We start from the raw sequence: 17,564 nt of genomic DNA, 5'->3' as shown, positions 1-17,564 counted from the left end.
CAAACACATAAGGAATGGACCTAATTCACTTTCAAGAACAAATGTATTTCCAGAAATGAAATCACTTATAAGACTTCTTTTATAAAATTCAAAATGTTTTTATCTGGATTAACATTGAAAGTTTGATTTGAAAAGCAGTACAAGTATATCCTTTTAAACAATAAAAATAGGTAAGTAAGGTGACCCTTTTGCTAAATAAAGTCAAAACAAGTATGGTCTCTTGAAAAAGATTCAATAATAAAATGGAGCTGATGACTGTGACTTTTATTCTGCTTTGTTTTGCGATGCTATGAATCAAACTCTTGTTCTGACACATACTGAATTACAACCGTCCCCATGACACTAGTTTTCTAAGACTTCTTTAATACGAGGAAAGACAGTAAAATGAAATAACCTAAAATACATTAGCAGTAAAATATAATCGAGGGGAAATAACAAAATTGACCCATATAACCTTTAGAAATATATACGGTCAGTACCAGCACTAAAGATCATGATTTATTTTCACAAAACTCTATGGGAAGGGGCTGAAGGCAGAGCTCAGCAGTAGAACTCTAAGATGCTTAGCACACATGAAGCCCTGGGTTCAACTACCATAAAATAAAATAAACTCCAATGGCAATTTTTATGTGCTTCTTAGCTGAGAACAACCATTATAAATAGTACTAACATGGAAGAAAGGGTTAACACATAGGGTACTCATATAAAATATAAGGTCAGAGCTTTGTCACCTTAGCTTAAAATAGTAGCAGAGTTTAAAGTATGATACTATATAAGCTTTACCTAGTACGTCATCATATAAAACAAAGAGATATTCTATTCAGTAAGGCACAAGTTCATTAAGCCATAAAAGAAGACAACTTGGGAGAAGGAAGAAAATAAGTCAAAGGGCCATGTCAAGTTCACGCATGTCCATCAGTAACTTACTTCTCTTGTGACAGGATCTACTTCTGTTAGTCCATGTTCTGAGCCAATGATCACAGTCCCCTGCTCAGTTCGAAGAGAGAAGCACTGAGGTTTCCCAGGTGCCTGAATGTCCCTGAACTCCAGGGTCTGAAATAACTTTAGATTCCGCATGATGAAGCAATATCTGAGGGGAAAAAATACAAATCTCCCTTGACAAAACAGTAATGACAAATCAATCTAGAAGAGAAAGAAATAGCTTACTGGAGACATGGCCACACTCATATCAGCTGTAACAACTGAGTGGTAGAGAAGTGGATAGAATAACCAAGGGGGAAAAAGGAGCCCTATGATTTGAACACACACACATCTATATGTGTGGCAGCATTGCACCATTTAGCTGTAGACTACAAACTATGAGTTTTTCCTTCACAAAACATTAGTTATTCCTCAGTAAAGTTGGAAAGAGCACAACAAATGGGAAAACATTTAATTTTCATATTACAATATCTCTAACACATTAGATTTATAAAAATCATAAGGAAAAGACTAGACAGAATTATATAAAAATCCATGCACTTGCCAGGTATGGTGGCTAACGTCTATAATCCAGCTACTCAGACTCTAATATCAGAGGATATACAATTTGAAGTAAGCCTGGGCCAAAAGTTTGCAAGAACTCAACTAATAAAAAGTTGGGTGAAGTGGCATGTGCCAGTCACCCTAGCCTAACAAGAAGTATAAATAGCAGGATCAGGGGCTAGAATAGCTGAGGCATAAATAAACACCATACAAGAAAGAATGAAAGCCAAAAGAGATGGGGGCATGACGAGTTGTAAAGTGCCCATCTAGCCAGCACTCACCAAGTTTCAAGTCTCGTACAACCAAAAATAAAAAAGAACAAATACATCTACATATAGTAATTCCATTTCGTTCACAGACTATACCAAGTACAGTCTAAACAATTTAAAAAGAAACCAGGTGCTGATGGCTCAGGTGACTGAGATGTGAGGACAGTAGTTCGAAGTCCCCAGAGCAGAAAGTGAAGCCAGAAGTGAAGCTGGAGCTTAAGTGGTGAAGCACCACTTTGAGCAAAAATGCAAAGGACAGCACCTAGGCCTTGAGTTTAAGCCCATTTCTGGCACAAATAAATAACTAAGCATATAACATAACAGGCAATCCAAAGAAATTTCAAAAACAAAAATTTCACATTCTCACACATCCATCATATAGCTCAGTTCATTTGGAGCTTTTAGTCTAGTACTATCATAGTTTTGTTTAAATAGCTGTGTGAGATTGCTAAGTATCCTACTCTTAATTTTGTGAAAATCTGCCTCCTCCAAAACAAATGGTACTCTAAAACTAAAGTAAAAGCTATTGTGCTTTTTGTTGTTGTTGTTACTATTTGTTTGCTTTGTGCTGGTGCTGGTGCTTCAGCTTAGGGAACTGAGTTCTTGCTTAGCTTTTACACTCAGGCTGGTGCTCTAAACTTGAGTCACAGCTCCACTGTCAAAGCTAATGTGCTGATCTTAATACAGTGAAAATTTTATTAGATTTGTTCAAAGGTAGCATGCTTTTAGAGAAAGTTGAAGGGCATTTTGGGAAAAATGAATCAGTATTTGCAGCAGAACTTTACATCCTAAGCATTTGCAGTTTTCCTCAACAGTATGCTCCTTGGAACCATAGATCTGCAGCTGTCAAGGAAGGGTCTACTGCAGATATATTGACAGTAGACAGGAATCTGCAATAACTTTAATAGTATGTACTAATAAACATATTAACAAATGCATTCATAAAAACGGAAATAAAAAACAATAAAAAGCAGGAAGCAGTGGTGTGCACTCATGTGGTAGCTCATGCAGGACAGAGCCTACCTGGTAAGTGCAAGAACAACCAAGGTAAACTGGTTAATCTCCCTCCTACCCCAATTCTTTTTTTTTTTTTTTTTTGGGTCCGGTTGTGGGGCTGAACTCTGGGCCTGGGCGCTGTCCCTCAGGTCTTCAGGACAAGGCTACCGTTCTACCACTTGAGCCACAGCGCCACTTCCGACTTTTTTCTTTTTGCTTATGTGGTGCTGAGGAATCGAACCCAGGGCCTTGAGCATGCAAGGCAAGCTCTCTACCACTGAGCCACCTTCCCAGCCCCATACCCCAATTCTTTCAGCACAAAAACAAACTTATTTTTCACACCCATCATCCTTACTCCTTAACTTCTCAATGAAAAATATGTCTCCAATCCATCCAAAGCCTAGGAAAAAGTGTTCTCCAAACACTTCCAGAATTTGGGACGTTACAATTACATGAGTAAGGTAATGAGTACATTTCTTGTAGAGCATTGTTACCCCTCCTTTGTTAATGTGCTAAAAATCCCTCCACACCACCGCTGGTCAACCCTGACTCAATTTTGATTTTCTAACAGCTTCAGCATTTTCGTTCTGGGTAGATGAAGGCATCTATTTATCTCTGGACTATTCATCATACCTGACTACAAGTACCAGGCAGACCACTAATACCCAGCCTGACTTCCAGCCAGTAGGACTAGCGCTACCCCAATCCAACTGGACGCTAGATCCACATTGTCAACCTGCCGGGTTAACCTCACGAACACGTTTCACAGACACATCAAATGCACATCAAATGCAACTTGAAAAACGAAAAACTTGCTGCTCTTCTACAAAAATGGCAGTGCACCCTATTTTTTTTTTAAGACTTGGCATCATTACCCTCTGTTCCAAGCTAAAAACCCTTTTTGCCTCCTTTTTCGCGCTCGCTCTCTCATGTGGAAAAATTCAAGGTGACCTGAGTTAGGGTCAGCGTAAAAGCTGAGTCCTTCCACCGAATACCTTACTTACCCTGGGATCCAGTCTATGACTTCTGTCCATCTAATCACAGCCAGGAGAGAAAGCGACGTTAACACCACACACGGGTGAAAACACAGGAGACGTCACCGTCTCCGGGAAAACTTCCCCGGATGCAGGAGAGCACCTAAACCACCACCTCTTCCCCCGGAGGCGGATTCTCTCTCCGCGGTTATCGCATCTACTGCAAGCGATTTCCCGGGAGCAGCACGGACCACACAGCGACCGGTGACCGAAGAGGCGAAGGCTCCAAGGAAGAGGAGGTCCCCACCCCGCCTCGGACCCCGCCACCCGAGGCGGGCCGAGCAGGGCCGGCGTCCAGCGGCCCTCGCGTGCTCACCTGCGCGGCGCTCTGAGGTGAGGCTCCCCCGAATCGCGACGCGTACGCCCTCGCCGCTCCCGCTTCGCGCCACCGGCCTCCAGACCCCAGCCCCGATCGCACCCAGGTCTCTCGGAACCTGCGCCGGGGCCTCAGGGGTAGAGACGCGAAGGCCCGAGGCTGGAGCGCAGCTCCGCAAGCAGACGGCACGGCGGAGACGCACGGGCCCGGGCGGCGCGGGCGTGACGTCATGCAGCGTAAGGGGCGTGCCCTGGCGGGGGGCGGGGAGAGGAAGGGACGGCCCCTGCGTCACTCGGTTATGGCCTTGTTGGCAGTCTCAGCAAAAGCGCGGTAGAAGGGAGGGCTGAGTTAACTGCCCTGCTCTGTCTCTCCGTCCTTCTGGAGACTCTATGGATACCCAATTTGACTTCAGACCGCCCGCACTGTAATTAGGCAGAGGTGGGCGGAGCCAGGGGCAGCGGGCGCGTGCGCATCACCCTACCGAGCGCGCCGGAAGGACGTAGTCTGGTCTGGGCCTGCGGACGGAAGTGCTTGGGTTCCCGGGGCGGTCGCCATGGCTACCGAGCCGGTGACTGCTGAGCCTGAGATACCGTCGCTGGTGGATCGTTACTTCACTCGCTGGTACAAAGCCGGTGAGTGTGCCGTGTCGGCCATCCCTGCCGAGTTTGACCGTACGCCAGCCACGGAGCGCACTTTCCGGCGCTTACCTCTCCCCGCCCCACCTCAGAAGAACCCGGATGTGGAGGGGTGGGAATGACATTTGTGGAGTGGAAAGGCAGACCTGCAGCAGGGCCCATTCTGCGCATAGACAGCACGGTGCGGGTTGCGTGCGGGAAAACGAGTAGGCTAAATCGAAGCCCCGAGGTAGGATAGCTGGGGCCAGATGGCAAAGGACCTTGAGGGCCTGGAAGGGTTCGAGGGCTCCGGGCTGAAGAATGACCAGTTACTAAAAGTGATCGGAGCCGGAAGAGGCAGCAGGATAGACGGCACGGAGTTCTGCTTAAGGAAAAATCCACAGGCTGTTGTCTGTCTGCCTTGTGCATGTGTTGTTTCGTGTACTCAGTAAATACTAGTGACAAGGACATCTTTAGGGACTCTAACCTCCACTTCCTCCCATTTGTTCTGTGTAACCCACACGCATGCACGCACGCACACACATACAACCATAGTAGCTGTGGGCCTGATTTAGGATAACCATCTGCCCTGGTTCACGCAGGACTGGGGTTTTCTGGAACGTGGTACTTTTACCGTGCTAACATCAGGACAATCCTGGAAGCCACCTATCAAAAGTATGCCACTATATTTTAAAGAATGTGATCTTAAAGTGAAGATAAGCATGATGGAGCAAGTGCTTGATCACCTTACCATTGAATTAATCTGTCTGGGTCAGTTCCATTGAAATTCTTTATCAGAAGCCTTTACATATTTGTAAAAAAGGGACACCAATGATGAGCCTGAATCTCATCTTCATAATTATCCCCATGAGCCCCAGAAAGTAACAAGTAGTAATAAATACTGATTCCTCAGACAATAATCTATTTATTCTTCGTAAAGATGTCAAAGGAAAACCTTGTGAAGACCACTGTATCCTACAGCACTCTAACCGGTAGGTAACCAAATATTTTTAATTACCAAAAACTTATTTCTTCTTACACGCTGAGTTCTAAGTTGAACAAAAACTTATTAGATAAAAAATTATATTATTTGCCACTGCTGGTTGGGCATGCTGGCACAGGTCTGTAATCCCAGCTACTTGGGAGACTGAGGTAGGAACTACATGGTCTGAGGCCAGCCCAGCCCAAAGCATAAGACCTTGTCGGTGTACTGGGGGGTGGGGGGTGGGGGGAATAAGCTACTCAGGAGCCTAAGATCTGAAGATCACATTTCAGAAGCTGATCCAGGCAGGTAGAAACCTCCATGAGACTCTTATCTCCAATAATCTACTCAGAATAATCCAGAAGTTACTTCTGTGACTCAAGTGGTACAGCATGAGCCTTGAGCAAAAAGATCAAGGACAGAGCCCAGACCCTGAGTTCAAGTCCAGGACAGGCAGAAAAACAAAGCAAAACATGTGGGGGATGTGGCTCCAATAGTAGAGCATTTTTCTGGCCCTGTATATATGAGTGCATATACATACATATATACATACACACATGCATATGATCTTCACTGTGCTAAATAGTGTTATTATTATAATAGTTTGTTGGCAGAACTGAGTCTTCCAGGGCCTAGTCACGCAAAAAAAAAAAAATCTAAGTAGAGGACCATATCCTCAGTTAACCTGCTACCTAATGTAGTTAACCTGTGCCTAACAACTGAACTGCTAGAGCTCACCCAGGGAAAGGGTCATAGTTTCCTATATACAGGCATGCCTTACTTCACTCTCTTCCACTTCAGTGCTATCTAAAGATTTCTGTTGGGCTGGGAAGGTGGCTGAGTGGTAGAGCTCTTGCCTTGCATGCATGAGGCCCTGGGTTCGATTCCTCAGCACCACGTAAGCAAAAAAAAAAAAAACCCGGAAGTGGCGTTGTGACTCAGGTGATAGAGCACTAGCCTTGAGCTGAAGAGCTGAGGGACAGCGTCCATGCCATGCCCAGAGTTCAGGCACCACAACCGGATTCCCCCCCCCCCAAAAAAAAGACTTCTGTTACTCTTCCCTTTTCTTGAAAGAAACTCCAATCTTTCTCCTCTTCTAAGATTACATTCCTTATATTACTATTAGGCTCCAATATTAGCCAAACAAAAAGAGATTATAGCTTGACAAAACAAGTACCAGTTCAGTACCAATAGGAATTCTAATAGGACAAAGAGTTATTACAAACAGTAATACAGAATCCATATTTTCTCCTTGTAGAATATGTGTCATCACATTGGCTGCTTCTCATCCAGTTCTTCAAAGTGGAAAAACAATACAAAGTATTTCCTATCAGATCAGTACCAACTGTAGCAGACTTCAGAACAAGGTTTCTGGGAAATTCAAGCGGGTATGTTCCTGTAATTCTGTGGTGATATGGTAGAACTAGTCAGCCTTGGGGTCCAGTAAATGTATGGTCAGCATACCATCACTGGAAGTTTAAGGTGCTGATTTAAGTATTTTTAACAGAAATTCTCACAGGATAAAGAAAGTCTTTCATTAGGTATAATGTCTATTATATTAGGCTCTGTACTGCCATTCCTGTTATCCCCAGAATAGAGGAGGTAGAAGGTAAGCCTTTGAAAGGACAACTCGGTGGCTCGTTTGTTCTGGATTTACTAAACCACTAACTCAAGTTCTAAAAAGGTATTATAGTAAGCTGGTGGCTCACACCCATAATCCTAGCTACTCAGGAGGCTGAGATCTGGGGATCACAGTTCAAAGCCAGCCCAGGCAGGAAAGTCAGTGAGACTCTTATCTCTAATAAACCACCAGAAAACTGGAAGTAGCATCGTGGCTCAAGTGGTAGATTGCTAGCCTTGAGCTGAAGAGCTGAGGGACAGCACCCAGGCTCAGAGTTCAAGCCCCACAACTGAGAAAAACTAACAAAAACAAAAAGGAAGTAGGAATATACATTGTTTAATTAACATCTCTCTTTTCATTGCCTAGGGAGCACAGTTTTTAACAGAACTTGCACCTCTGTGTAAAATTTACTGCTCAGATGGGGAAGAATATACCATATCTAGGTGAGTAATTGTGTCTTAACTTCAGATATCTATGTTCATTATGGTTTTTTCCAGGAAAACTTCCTGGGAAACATTGTTATTCTTTTCTCAAAAAATAAAATTGTTTTAAACAGCTGTATTAGAGGACGTTTGATGGAAGTAAATGAAAACATTCTCCATAAGCCATCTATTCTTCAAGAAAAGGTAAAAAGGAGTGCATGATCCCTACTTTTTAAAATATATTTTTAAAAAATAATTTGACAGTACTAAATATTGTTTTCTTTCCAGCCTTCCACTGAAGGCTACATTGCAGTTGTATTGCCCAAATTTGAAGAAAGTAAAAGCATAACAGAAGGTTTATTGACACAAAAACAGTATGATGAAATTGTGGGAAAACGAATGGATGCCACAACAGCTACATCTTGAGGACTGAAATGGAGTAGAAGTGATGGAAGATTCATAACCTTACCTGGCCAACCTTATCAGTGCACTGAAGGAGAAGCAGTAACTGTGAGACATGCTCCAGCCTTTTTCGAGGACTGGCTAATCCTTCAGTTAACATTGTCTTCCTCCTTTGATTACACATAACAAGCCTTGCATCCCTTTGGTCTCCAAGCTCCCAAATCTGCCATCCTTATCTACTCTCTCTGTTTTCTTGGTTTTAGTAACTGGTAAACAAGGACTTTTTAAAAAATTAAAACCAAACTAAACTCTTTGACAGAAAAGTTTAAGTAGCCAAGAAAGAATAATTTATCCATCATATTTGTACTCTGGAAGTAAATACTAAATTTTGACATACTATTTTTGTTGTTGATGGTGCTGGTAGTGTGTGTGTGTGGGCGCGTGCGTGCGTGCGTGCGTGTGTGTCCGTGTCCATGTCTGTGTCTGTGTGTCCATCTATCCTTTTGTCCATGTGTCCATCCTGGGGTGTAAGCTCAGGGCCTGGATGCTTTACCCCAGAGCCACAGCTCTACTTCCTACTGTTCTGGGGCTTAATTGGATAAGACTTTCCTGACTGGGCTGACCTTGAATTGCAATCCTCAGATCTCAGCCTCCTGAGTAGCTAGAACTATAGGCATAAGCCACTGGTGCCTGGCCACTTACTGTGTTAGGGTCAGTTTTCCATCGGTTTGATGTTTTGGCTTTTCTTACCTCATCTGCTTATGTGACACTACTGAAAACTCTTGTCTTACCACTTTTCCCTCTTTTAGGTTGGAAGGAAGAAGCAGATGTACTTACTTAAGCAAATGTACTCTCCTTACTCCATTGAAATGGCCTTCCTCTGACTTAGATGAGAGACAAGAAAAGGCTTTGAAAAGTACAAAGGACTTTGCTAGCAAGTAAAACTGTTAGAATGCACTATTAAACAGGTTCTTGCAAATACATTGCAATCACTAGTCTCACACCTTTTAGTTTCAGTTATCTTTAGATATATCTAATAAAGACTTCACTGGGAACATTTTATTCAGAGGGGCTGGAATTGAACAAAGACATTCACATCATTAAATTTAGGAAAAACTAAGACACTATTCTTTTTAGGTGTATAAAAAGAGTATTTTGTAAATAATTATTTGTAGTTCCCGACAACTTTGTAATTTTCAGGACATGATGTAGAAGATAACTGTGAGTCTCTACAATGATAGTGCTATCCTAGAAATAAAATCACACAGCTGTAGGTTCTCACTAAGAGCAGCACAGTGTTTCTTAGAGACTTCATACAAGTCAGGCACCAGTGGCTCACACTGGTGAGCCACTAGCTACTCAGATGCTGAGACTTAAACAATCAGGAGTCAAAGCTAGTCTGTCAGTGAGACTCCCATCTCCAAAACAAGGCCCTGACTTCAAGCCTTGATACCAGCAAAAATTTTTAAAAGGAGAAAAAAAGACTTAATACAGTGATGATACTAAAGCTATTAAAACTACATATGTATTTTAAATATACTTCCACTACTATAGCGATGATTTATAAGAGTACTTCAGTTTCACAAAATAAAAATACATTCTTAATGACTTAATAAAAGAGATTTTTGGGTTTGTTTTGTGTTCTTATGCCAGTACTGAGGCCTGGTCTCAGAGCTGCCCATTTGCTCCATTTTCTTTCTTTCCTACTCATGGCTGACACTTCTGCAACTTGAGCCACATCTCCAGTCTGGCATTTTGTTCATTAATTGAATGGATATGGAGAGACTTTTCTTGCCCAGGGTGGTTTCAAACCATGATCCTCTAGGTCTCAGCTTTCTGAGTAGGTTAGATTACAGGGATGAGCCATGGGTCTCTGGAATTAGAAGTACTTTTTAAAGGCTATCAAGCTGAGTACACTAAGGGCTACAGCAAAAATTTTCTTCAGTGAAATATTGGCTAATTACACTTTAGTTCTTGACTAATCAATAATCGTTCCTTCAGGATTTTGTGTGAACATTTTATGTTGGCTTACCCATATAAAGGTCATCAGAACATCTTACCAACTTAGCAACTGTTTTCAAAATATTGGGATACTGACACTAATATGACAGTACTCCACAACAAAGATACCATACTAAATCATGAGAAAACTTCAGAGCCAGATTCTTTAGTCAAAACCCTATTCCACAAACAGAACAAGTTTAAATGCTAAAATTAAAAATACCAAAGACATTTATTTGTTAATGCACATTGCAATGCCATATATATAAAATACAATGTATGAGTATACAGAATAAACAGTGCCTCAGTTCCAAAGTTCTTCCTTTTTAATCTGCCATTCTGAGGATGGTTCACAACCTTTTTAAGCCAGTAGGAAGCCCTATTAGGGCAGATTGGCCAGCTATACTAGAACCCAAAGACAGTTACTTCCAGAAGTTTACTGAAGATTCTGTGGAGTTTCCATTAACTTGTTATTGAGAGTAGAGGAGGGATGCACAGATGATCCTTTTATGTGACACATGTTAGAAAACAGCCTTGCTATTACCATGGATGGTCTGTGACAGGGCATCCTCTGAGGGATGAAAAAACCCTGTGTTCCCCCAGACCACTGTACATTTTCTGATGAAATAGTGTTCTAGATGATAAGCTTAAATAAAGAAAACAAAGCATAAATGTCAAAGTTCAGCATATATTCAAAATAGCTTCTTTGGATTCAAATGTCATTAAGACAGTTGGAATATTTGGTTTAGCTTTTAAAGAACATTACTAGTGCAAAGCCCCATTTTAAAATTGCATTGCAGTTAGAATTCTAGCAAACACCTTGGCACTAATTAGTTGTCAGAAAGTGTCACAATCTGAAGACCAAAAAAATAAAAGATTCCAGTATTTTCTTTATAGGAAGGATGAATTTCTGAAAGTATAAAGGAACATCTTTTTTAGACATTTCATCTTTGCCACATAGAATCCCAGGAATCTGGACCAAAAGTTTCTCAAGTTTTACTGTCCATGGCATCTTTATTGGTCACCGAGACCCAATTGTTATTTTCAATCTGAAACTGAAAAGAATTGAGATAATTAGTGTTTTACTTTAAAGGAAAAAAAGGGGGGGAGAGATTAAATACTATCCATTTCTTTTTTTTCTTTTTGTGCCAATTCTGGAGCTTGAACTCAAGACCTTGAACTCTTGCTGGCTTTTCCGCTCAGGACTGGCATTCTACCATTTGAGCCACACCTCCAGTTCTGGCTTTTTGCTGCAGATAAGAATCATGAACTTCTGCCTGGTCTGGCTTTGAACTGCAGTCCTTAGATCTCAGCCTCCCAAGTAGTGAGAATTACCAGCGTATGCCACCTTTGCTAACTATTATTTTCCTTAATTATTTTTCTTTTGCTGATAGCAGTATTGCCTTTTGTAGTCAGGTACTGTACTAATTGAGACATACCTTCAGCCCAAAGTTTTAATTTTTTTTCCATTTTTTTATTGTAAAAATACTGTGCATAGGGGTTACAGTTACATGAGTAAGGTAGAGTACATTTCCTATCGAGCATTGTTATCTCCTCCTTTGTTTTCCCCTACCATCCTTGCCCTTCCCACCTCCCTTACTCCTCCCCCTCCCCAAATTGTAAAGTTCGTTTTCAACATAGTGTCTTGTACATCTCATTGTTACAACGGGTCAACCTGTATCCTTATTTAAGCATTTTGTTATTTCCCTTCCCCTCTCCAAATTATAAAATGTATATACAAGATGCAGGCCATCAGAATAAGAAACAGTGAAAATAGGGGTTATACCATGGGGGAAGAACATACAAAAGAAACACATAATGCATTATAAGTACCTTAAAAACAATAGCAAGAAAGAAAAAACCACTTGTGTCCCTGTCTTGGGGTTCATTTCGCTTAACATTATCTTATAAGGTCATATGTACATAGCTGTTGACTTTTTGCTTGTCCTAGACATGTACTAGTTATTGCAAATAAGGGATACCATGGGACCTATGTTTCTTTGGGCCTGGCTTACTTCACTTAGTATATTTTTCTTAATTATTTTTCTTTTCTTTTTCTGATAGCAGTATTGCCTTTTGTAGTCAGGCACTGTACTAACTGAGCCATGCCTTCAGCCCAAAGTTTTAATATTTTAAAAAGCCAGTTGAAAATAGAAAATGACCTCACCTTCTTTAGCAGCTTATAGCAAAGTGAGAGAAGTTGGACCAAGAGAGCCATCATAAATCTTGTCTTCGTAATACATTTATCAACCTACAGTGACAGAACACATGAGAATCACATTCTAAAACCGATTCCTTCATAAAATATTATCAGTTTTTGTTTTTTGTCTTTTTTTGGGGGGGTCCAGTTGTGGGGCTTGAACTCTGGGCCTGGGCGCTGTCCCTCAGCTCTTCAGCTCAAGGCTACCTCTCTACCACTTGAGCCACAGCACCACTTCTGGCTTTTTTCCTTTTGCTTATGTGGTGCTGAGGAATGGAACCCAGGGCCTCAGGCATGCAAGGCAAGCACTCTACCACTGAGCCACCTTCCCAGCCCTATCAGTTTTTTTTTTAATTTATTTTTTATTGTGAAAATACAGAGGGGTTACAATTACATGGGCAAGATAATGAGTACATTTCTTATCAAGCATTGTAGCCTCCTCCTTTGTTTCCCCTTCTATCAGTTAGTTTTAACATGATAAAATTTCCCCATTGTGGAACTCTAAGAAGTCTTAAAAGGCATACATTAGAAGACATAAGCTGATTGCAAACCTCACAACACAGGACTGGCCATCCAAGTCTCGTGCCTTTTTTATGGAACCCCAGGAAAAGCAAGAGGAAAAGCAACTACTACAACTAGCTAGGAATTTTCAAACACTAAATACCTGCATTGAATTTCCCTCTGTGCAATTTTAGCACTCTGCCGTGTTGGCATACGCCCACATTTCCTCAGTTAAATTGTAGGAAACTAGACTCAAGAGGGGTATGTGCCACTCACAAGTGAGGACTTAAAAGTGGCTCTATGGCACTATGGATTATCCTATGACCAGGCTCATTTATTTGCTGAACCTGCTGCTTCCTGAGGTCAGTTATACCAGAAGATAATCAGGGCTGGGAAGGTGGCTTACCCCCCCAAAAAAGAAGATAATCATGGATAATTCAGTTGTCATGAAAATGGACATGTATTACCCTGCAGTGAGTATTAACACTTAAAAAAGTGAGTGTACTAGTATTATAAATGTTTACCTAAATAATCCACCCCATCTTTTACCTTTAAAAACACTTTATTCTGCACAGATGTCTTAGTCATTGTCTGAAGCTGGTGGCACAGGGGAATTAGCTTGTTTATTTCCAGGAGAAGCATAAGCTTGTCATCATCTTTCAGCTGAAATGAAATTTAGGAAGTTGTAACTACTTCATCAACATTCCATCTTTTAAATCTAAAGTCCTTTAACTCTTAATAATATAGTCCCAAGGTGGGTATACAAGGTATCACCACAAGACCACGGAAGTAGACAAAATTACCTGTTTTGAAAAGGCTTGTGCACTTGCAGTAACCTTCAATCCCTCAGTGGCAAAATCCTAGCAAAGGAGAATATCACTATTTTAGACTAATGTTTAGTGGATAATTAGCAAGGAATATACTTGTTAATTTTATATACTTTAAAACATATAATGGAACACTAAAATCCTGCAGAACTCCTAAAGAGTTGTTGTATCTTATGCAAGTAAACACAAGAGATTAACTGGATTCAGAGGTATTTTCCAGAGTAGGAAGGCTCCTCTATATCGGAAACCTCCAATTATTCTGAAGAGTCTTACAGACCTGTGATACTCAGCCACTCATTGTTTGTAGGTTTCTCCAAGGATCTCATAAAATTCCCAATTATGTTTATTTTATTTTGCCAGTCATGGGGCTTTAACTTGGCCTGGGTGCTGATCCTGAGCTCTTTAGCTCAAACTAGTGCCACAGCACCACTTCTGGCTTTTTATGTTTATGTGGTACTGAGGAGTCAAACTCAGGGCTTCATGCATGGTAGACAAGCACTCTACCACTGAGCCACATTCCCAGACCCAAAATTCCCAATTATAACAGGAAGACTGAAACTTGGAACATGAGGTCCAAAAGGTTAGAACATTGCTAATTCCATCTAAGAATACACATTCCATAAGCAGTTTGAGAGGATTAGATTATTTCTCCTTGTTTTCATATTGATTTTCACCATTCACCATGCACTTAAATAGTGAAAACTGAACAGATACGAATATTCAGGACATTGTATTTAAATGTACATGCAAATTCAGTATGGGGGGTGGAGCTGTGTCTAAATTCCTAACTATTTAAGACACTGGAAGGATCATAGTTCAATAGCAGTTCAGGCAAAAAGTCTGTGTGACCTCATTTGAAACAATTAAAAAAAAATTCTGGCTGCACATAGTGGAATAAAACTGACATCCCCTTATCCCATCTACACAGGAAACATAAATCAAGGGATCACAGTCCAGGCAGGCCAGGCATAACTCTGAGAAAAATAAATATTTTGAAAAAATAAACGTGAAATAAGTAAATATTTGAAAAACAAAAAAGGGCTGTTATAGAGATCAAGTAGTAGAGCAACTGCCTGGCAAGCACAGAACCCTGAGTTCAAAGCCCAGACACAGGGTGTAAGTTTGATGAATAAGCTCACATGGAATAAAGTGAGTGGAATAGGTGAATTTAAGTGAATTAGCTCATTTATAGAAAAGCTTGCGAAAACACTTTCGGTAATCCTATTTTGACAGCTATTCCTTTCAGTTGAAATCCTTGTCCTGAAGCAGTTCTTACAGAAGCATACAGGAATGCCAAAGAGGACTAAAAAACAGTGATCAAGAGATACAAACTCCTAAATTTCAAATGCAGGAAAACAGGCTAACACGGGACAAAATAGGGAAGGAGTTTTGTGACCCATTTGCCAATCTAAAGTCTCTATCTAGAAGTTGAACTCATCTTCTAGAGATAGGCTACATGGAGTTCCACTAAACGTACAGGACAAAAAGTAACATGTCTGTCTTTCCCTACATGTTCTGAGTCATCATGTGGATGGAAGGAATGTGGATGGAAAGAAGGAATAACTGAATATCATCCATTAGCATGTGACAGAAGCTTATGTATCATCTCATTTAATTGATACCATTCAATTCAGTGAAGAGGTCAGAAAGTCTTACTAGAACTCTAGAAGATGTAAGGGATTTGTATCTGTCTACAGGAAATTTTCACCTACTTGGAAAAACATAAAACATACTATTGTGTCTATTAGCCTAGTCTGCATTACCCCAATAATATTTAAATTTCTTTCTGGCAAGATAAACAAAATATTAGTGCAAGCTCTTTAAATTTTAATTTTCTGCACTCTGTATTACACTCCAGTGTGTATACAGTGAGCATACACGTATGATAGAATAAATCACTTAGAATAACAAGAATAGGTATGATGATGCATGCTTACAATCCTAGCTACTTGGGAGGTAGAAAGATAACCAGTTCTAGCCCAGCCTAGTCAATTTAGCAAAATCTGTCAAAATTAAAATGAAGCTGGGCACTAGTGGTTCATACCTGTGATCCTAACTACTCAGGAGGCTAAGATCTGAGGATAGTAGTTGGAATCCAGCCCAGGAAAGAAAGTCCATGAGACTCTTATCTCCAATTGAGCTCCCAAAACCCAGATGTGGCTCAAAGAGGTAAAACACTAGCCTTGAGCACAAAAGCTTAGGGATAGCGCCTAGGCCCTGAGTTTAAGTCCCAGGAACAGCACAAAAAAATAAGTATAAACAAAAATGAAAAAGGGTAGGAGATAAAGTTCAGTGTATGAAGCCCTGGGTTCAGTCTGAAATGCCTCAAAAAGAGGCATTTTTAACTCCCTTATTGTTAACAAAGTACTAGCATACAATGAAAACAAAAACGTACCTCTAGGTGATGAACTAAATCACGGGAAGTTTTCAGTGGCCCCTCCCCTCTAAAATAAAATGAAATATTAAAAATGTTAAAAAAGTTATTACCTGGAAATTCGTTGCTTAACAAAAACTAGAGCATTTTGTTTATTAACAGAGCCCAAATTATGATGAGTAATATGAATAAGATTAATATTATTGTGATATATTCTTATATCAGTTATAGTAGCTAACTATTATTTTCCACGCTTAAAGTTTAAGCCAGGCACTAGTGGCTCATGCCTATAATCTTAGCTACTCAGAAGGTAAGATTTAGAGGATCAAGGCAGAAAAGTCTAAGAAACTCTTCAATTAACCAGCAAACTGTGGGACTGGACATGGACTCAATTGATAAAGTACTAATGAACAAATGGAGTGAGGTCCTGAATTCAAGCCCTGGTACTATGACCCCCCAAAAAAGCTTATGTTCATTTATAATGAAAAGAAATTTTAAACTGACAAGTTATATTAAAGTTCTATTTGTCCTGCAAACAGATCAGACCAAAAGTCAGGAAATTCTCACCTTTAATTCTAATTTCAACTCTGGCAGGAACTAAGCAGTTCAGCTTTATATAGACATACTATTTAAGTTTCAATTTTAATGTAAATAATAATAAATCTTTCCGTACCAGTCAAATTAGGAGATTGGGAGATACTAGATTAAAAACTACCAAGATGAATTAAGAACTCTAAAAAATGCAAAGTAAATTACAACAAAGAAAATAGGAGAATTCATTAACAAGAGCAATAGAGCAGACCTAAGTCAGAAGATGTGTACTCAAGTAGCAGCTAGGTCTTCCCCTTAATAGCTATGAGACATGAAGGAATCATTCCTGTTCTTTGATAAACTATCAAGAGGATCAAATTATCTCAGGAAACAAAAATCATATTGAAGACTATATGACACTGATAGGTTTGATTTTTTTAACCACAATGCACTAGAAGAGCTTAAACATTAGTAATTGTTTAAAGCCACATTTTACATTATTACATATTGCATTATTACAATGACCTTAAGCAATTGCCTGAGGAAAGGTTATAAAGTTGCCAGGAATAACTAGTCTTGGAATTAAGTACCTAGATGAGGCTGGTGGGTAAAGGAAAATGTAAAAGACTATGGGGGAAGACAAAAACAGTGTGGGTCAGAAAAAAAACAACTTGAGACTTGACCACAGAGAGGTAATTACATCATTAAAAGACATATAAATGAAACAAGGCATTTATGTGTTACAGAAAATCCATTTTCCTTTCCTGTTTCATTATTCCTGTCCAATAACCATGCTCTGGCTCCACAGAACTTTAGCAATCCCTACCCCTCCTCCATGGGGCAGCCCTTTAGTTTTCTAAGTCTTGTTTTTGGGGGGAGGGGGGGTCTGGTCGCTGGGCGCTGTCCCTCAGCTCTTCAGCTCAAGGCTAGCGCTCTACCACTTGAGCCACAGCACCACTTCTGGCTTTTTTCTTTTTGCTTATGTGGTG

The 17,564-nt window shown here is 40.4% G+C and overlaps 3 protein-coding genes across 4 annotated transcripts in view; 1 reads left to right on the top strand and 2 right to left on the bottom strand.

Annotated features, from left to right (window-relative positions):
- Positions 1-4,281, bottom strand: part of Ikbkap (inhibitor of kappa light polypeptide gene enhancer in B-cells, kinase complex-associated protein) — a 51,534-nt gene extending 47,253 nt beyond the window's left edge. The window contains exons 1-2 of the mRNA XM_013023282.1: positions 4,101-4,281; positions 928-1,090 (exon numbers count right to left, since the gene is read on the bottom strand). Of these exons, the coding sequence (XP_012878736.1) occupies positions 928-1,077 (150 nt within the window). The 5' untranslated portion in view covers positions 1,078-1,090; positions 4,101-4,281. The remainder of the gene's footprint in view (positions 1-927; positions 1,091-4,100) is intronic.
- A 134-nt stretch (positions 4,282-4,415) lies between these two features.
- Fam206a (family with sequence similarity 206, member A) lies at positions 4,416-9,253 on the top strand. 2 transcript variants are annotated; one of them, XR_001175333.1, is made up of 7 exons: positions 4,416-4,732; positions 5,655-5,706; positions 6,955-7,084; positions 7,684-7,760; positions 7,874-7,943; positions 8,028-8,249; positions 8,951-9,253. XR_001175333.1 is itself a non-coding variant. In XM_013023285.1 (6 exons), the coding sequence occupies exons 1-6, from the start codon at positions 4,654-4,656 to the stop codon at positions 8,163-8,165; spliced, it is 546 nt and encodes a 181-aa protein (XP_012878739.1). In that variant the 5' UTR covers positions 4,416-4,653; the 3' UTR covers positions 8,166-8,359. The 2 variants fall into 2 exon arrangements, 1 of the variants encoding a protein (XP_012878739.1); XM_013023285.1 differs by lacking the exon at positions 8,951-9,253 and having other exon boundaries at positions 8,028-8,359.
- A 1,102-nt stretch (positions 9,254-10,355) lies between these two features.
- Positions 10,356-17,564, bottom strand: part of Ctnnal1 (catenin (cadherin-associated protein), alpha-like 1) — a 46,976-nt gene continuing 39,767 nt past the window's right edge. The window contains exons 13-17 of the mRNA XM_013023230.1: positions 16,066-16,182; positions 13,647-13,703; positions 13,393-13,506; positions 12,310-12,393; positions 10,356-11,197 (exon numbers count right to left, since the gene is read on the bottom strand). Coding sequence (XP_012878684.1) covers positions 11,132-11,197; positions 12,310-12,393; positions 13,393-13,506; positions 13,647-13,703; positions 16,066-16,182 — 438 coding nt within the window. The 3' untranslated portion in view covers positions 10,356-11,131. The remainder of the gene's footprint in view (positions 11,198-12,309; positions 12,394-13,392; positions 13,507-13,646; positions 13,704-16,065; positions 16,183-17,564) is intronic.

Source organism: Dipodomys ordii, unplaced genomic scaffold (assembly GCF_000151885.1).
Source record: "Dipodomys ordii isolate 6190 unplaced genomic scaffold, Dord_2.0 Scaffold67, whole genome shotgun sequence".
NCBI lineage: Eukaryota > Metazoa > Chordata > Mammalia > Rodentia > Heteromyidae > Dipodomys > Dipodomys ordii.
The sequence above is the reverse complement of the archived record's forward strand: the minus strand, read 5'-3'. Positions and strand labels throughout refer to the sequence as shown.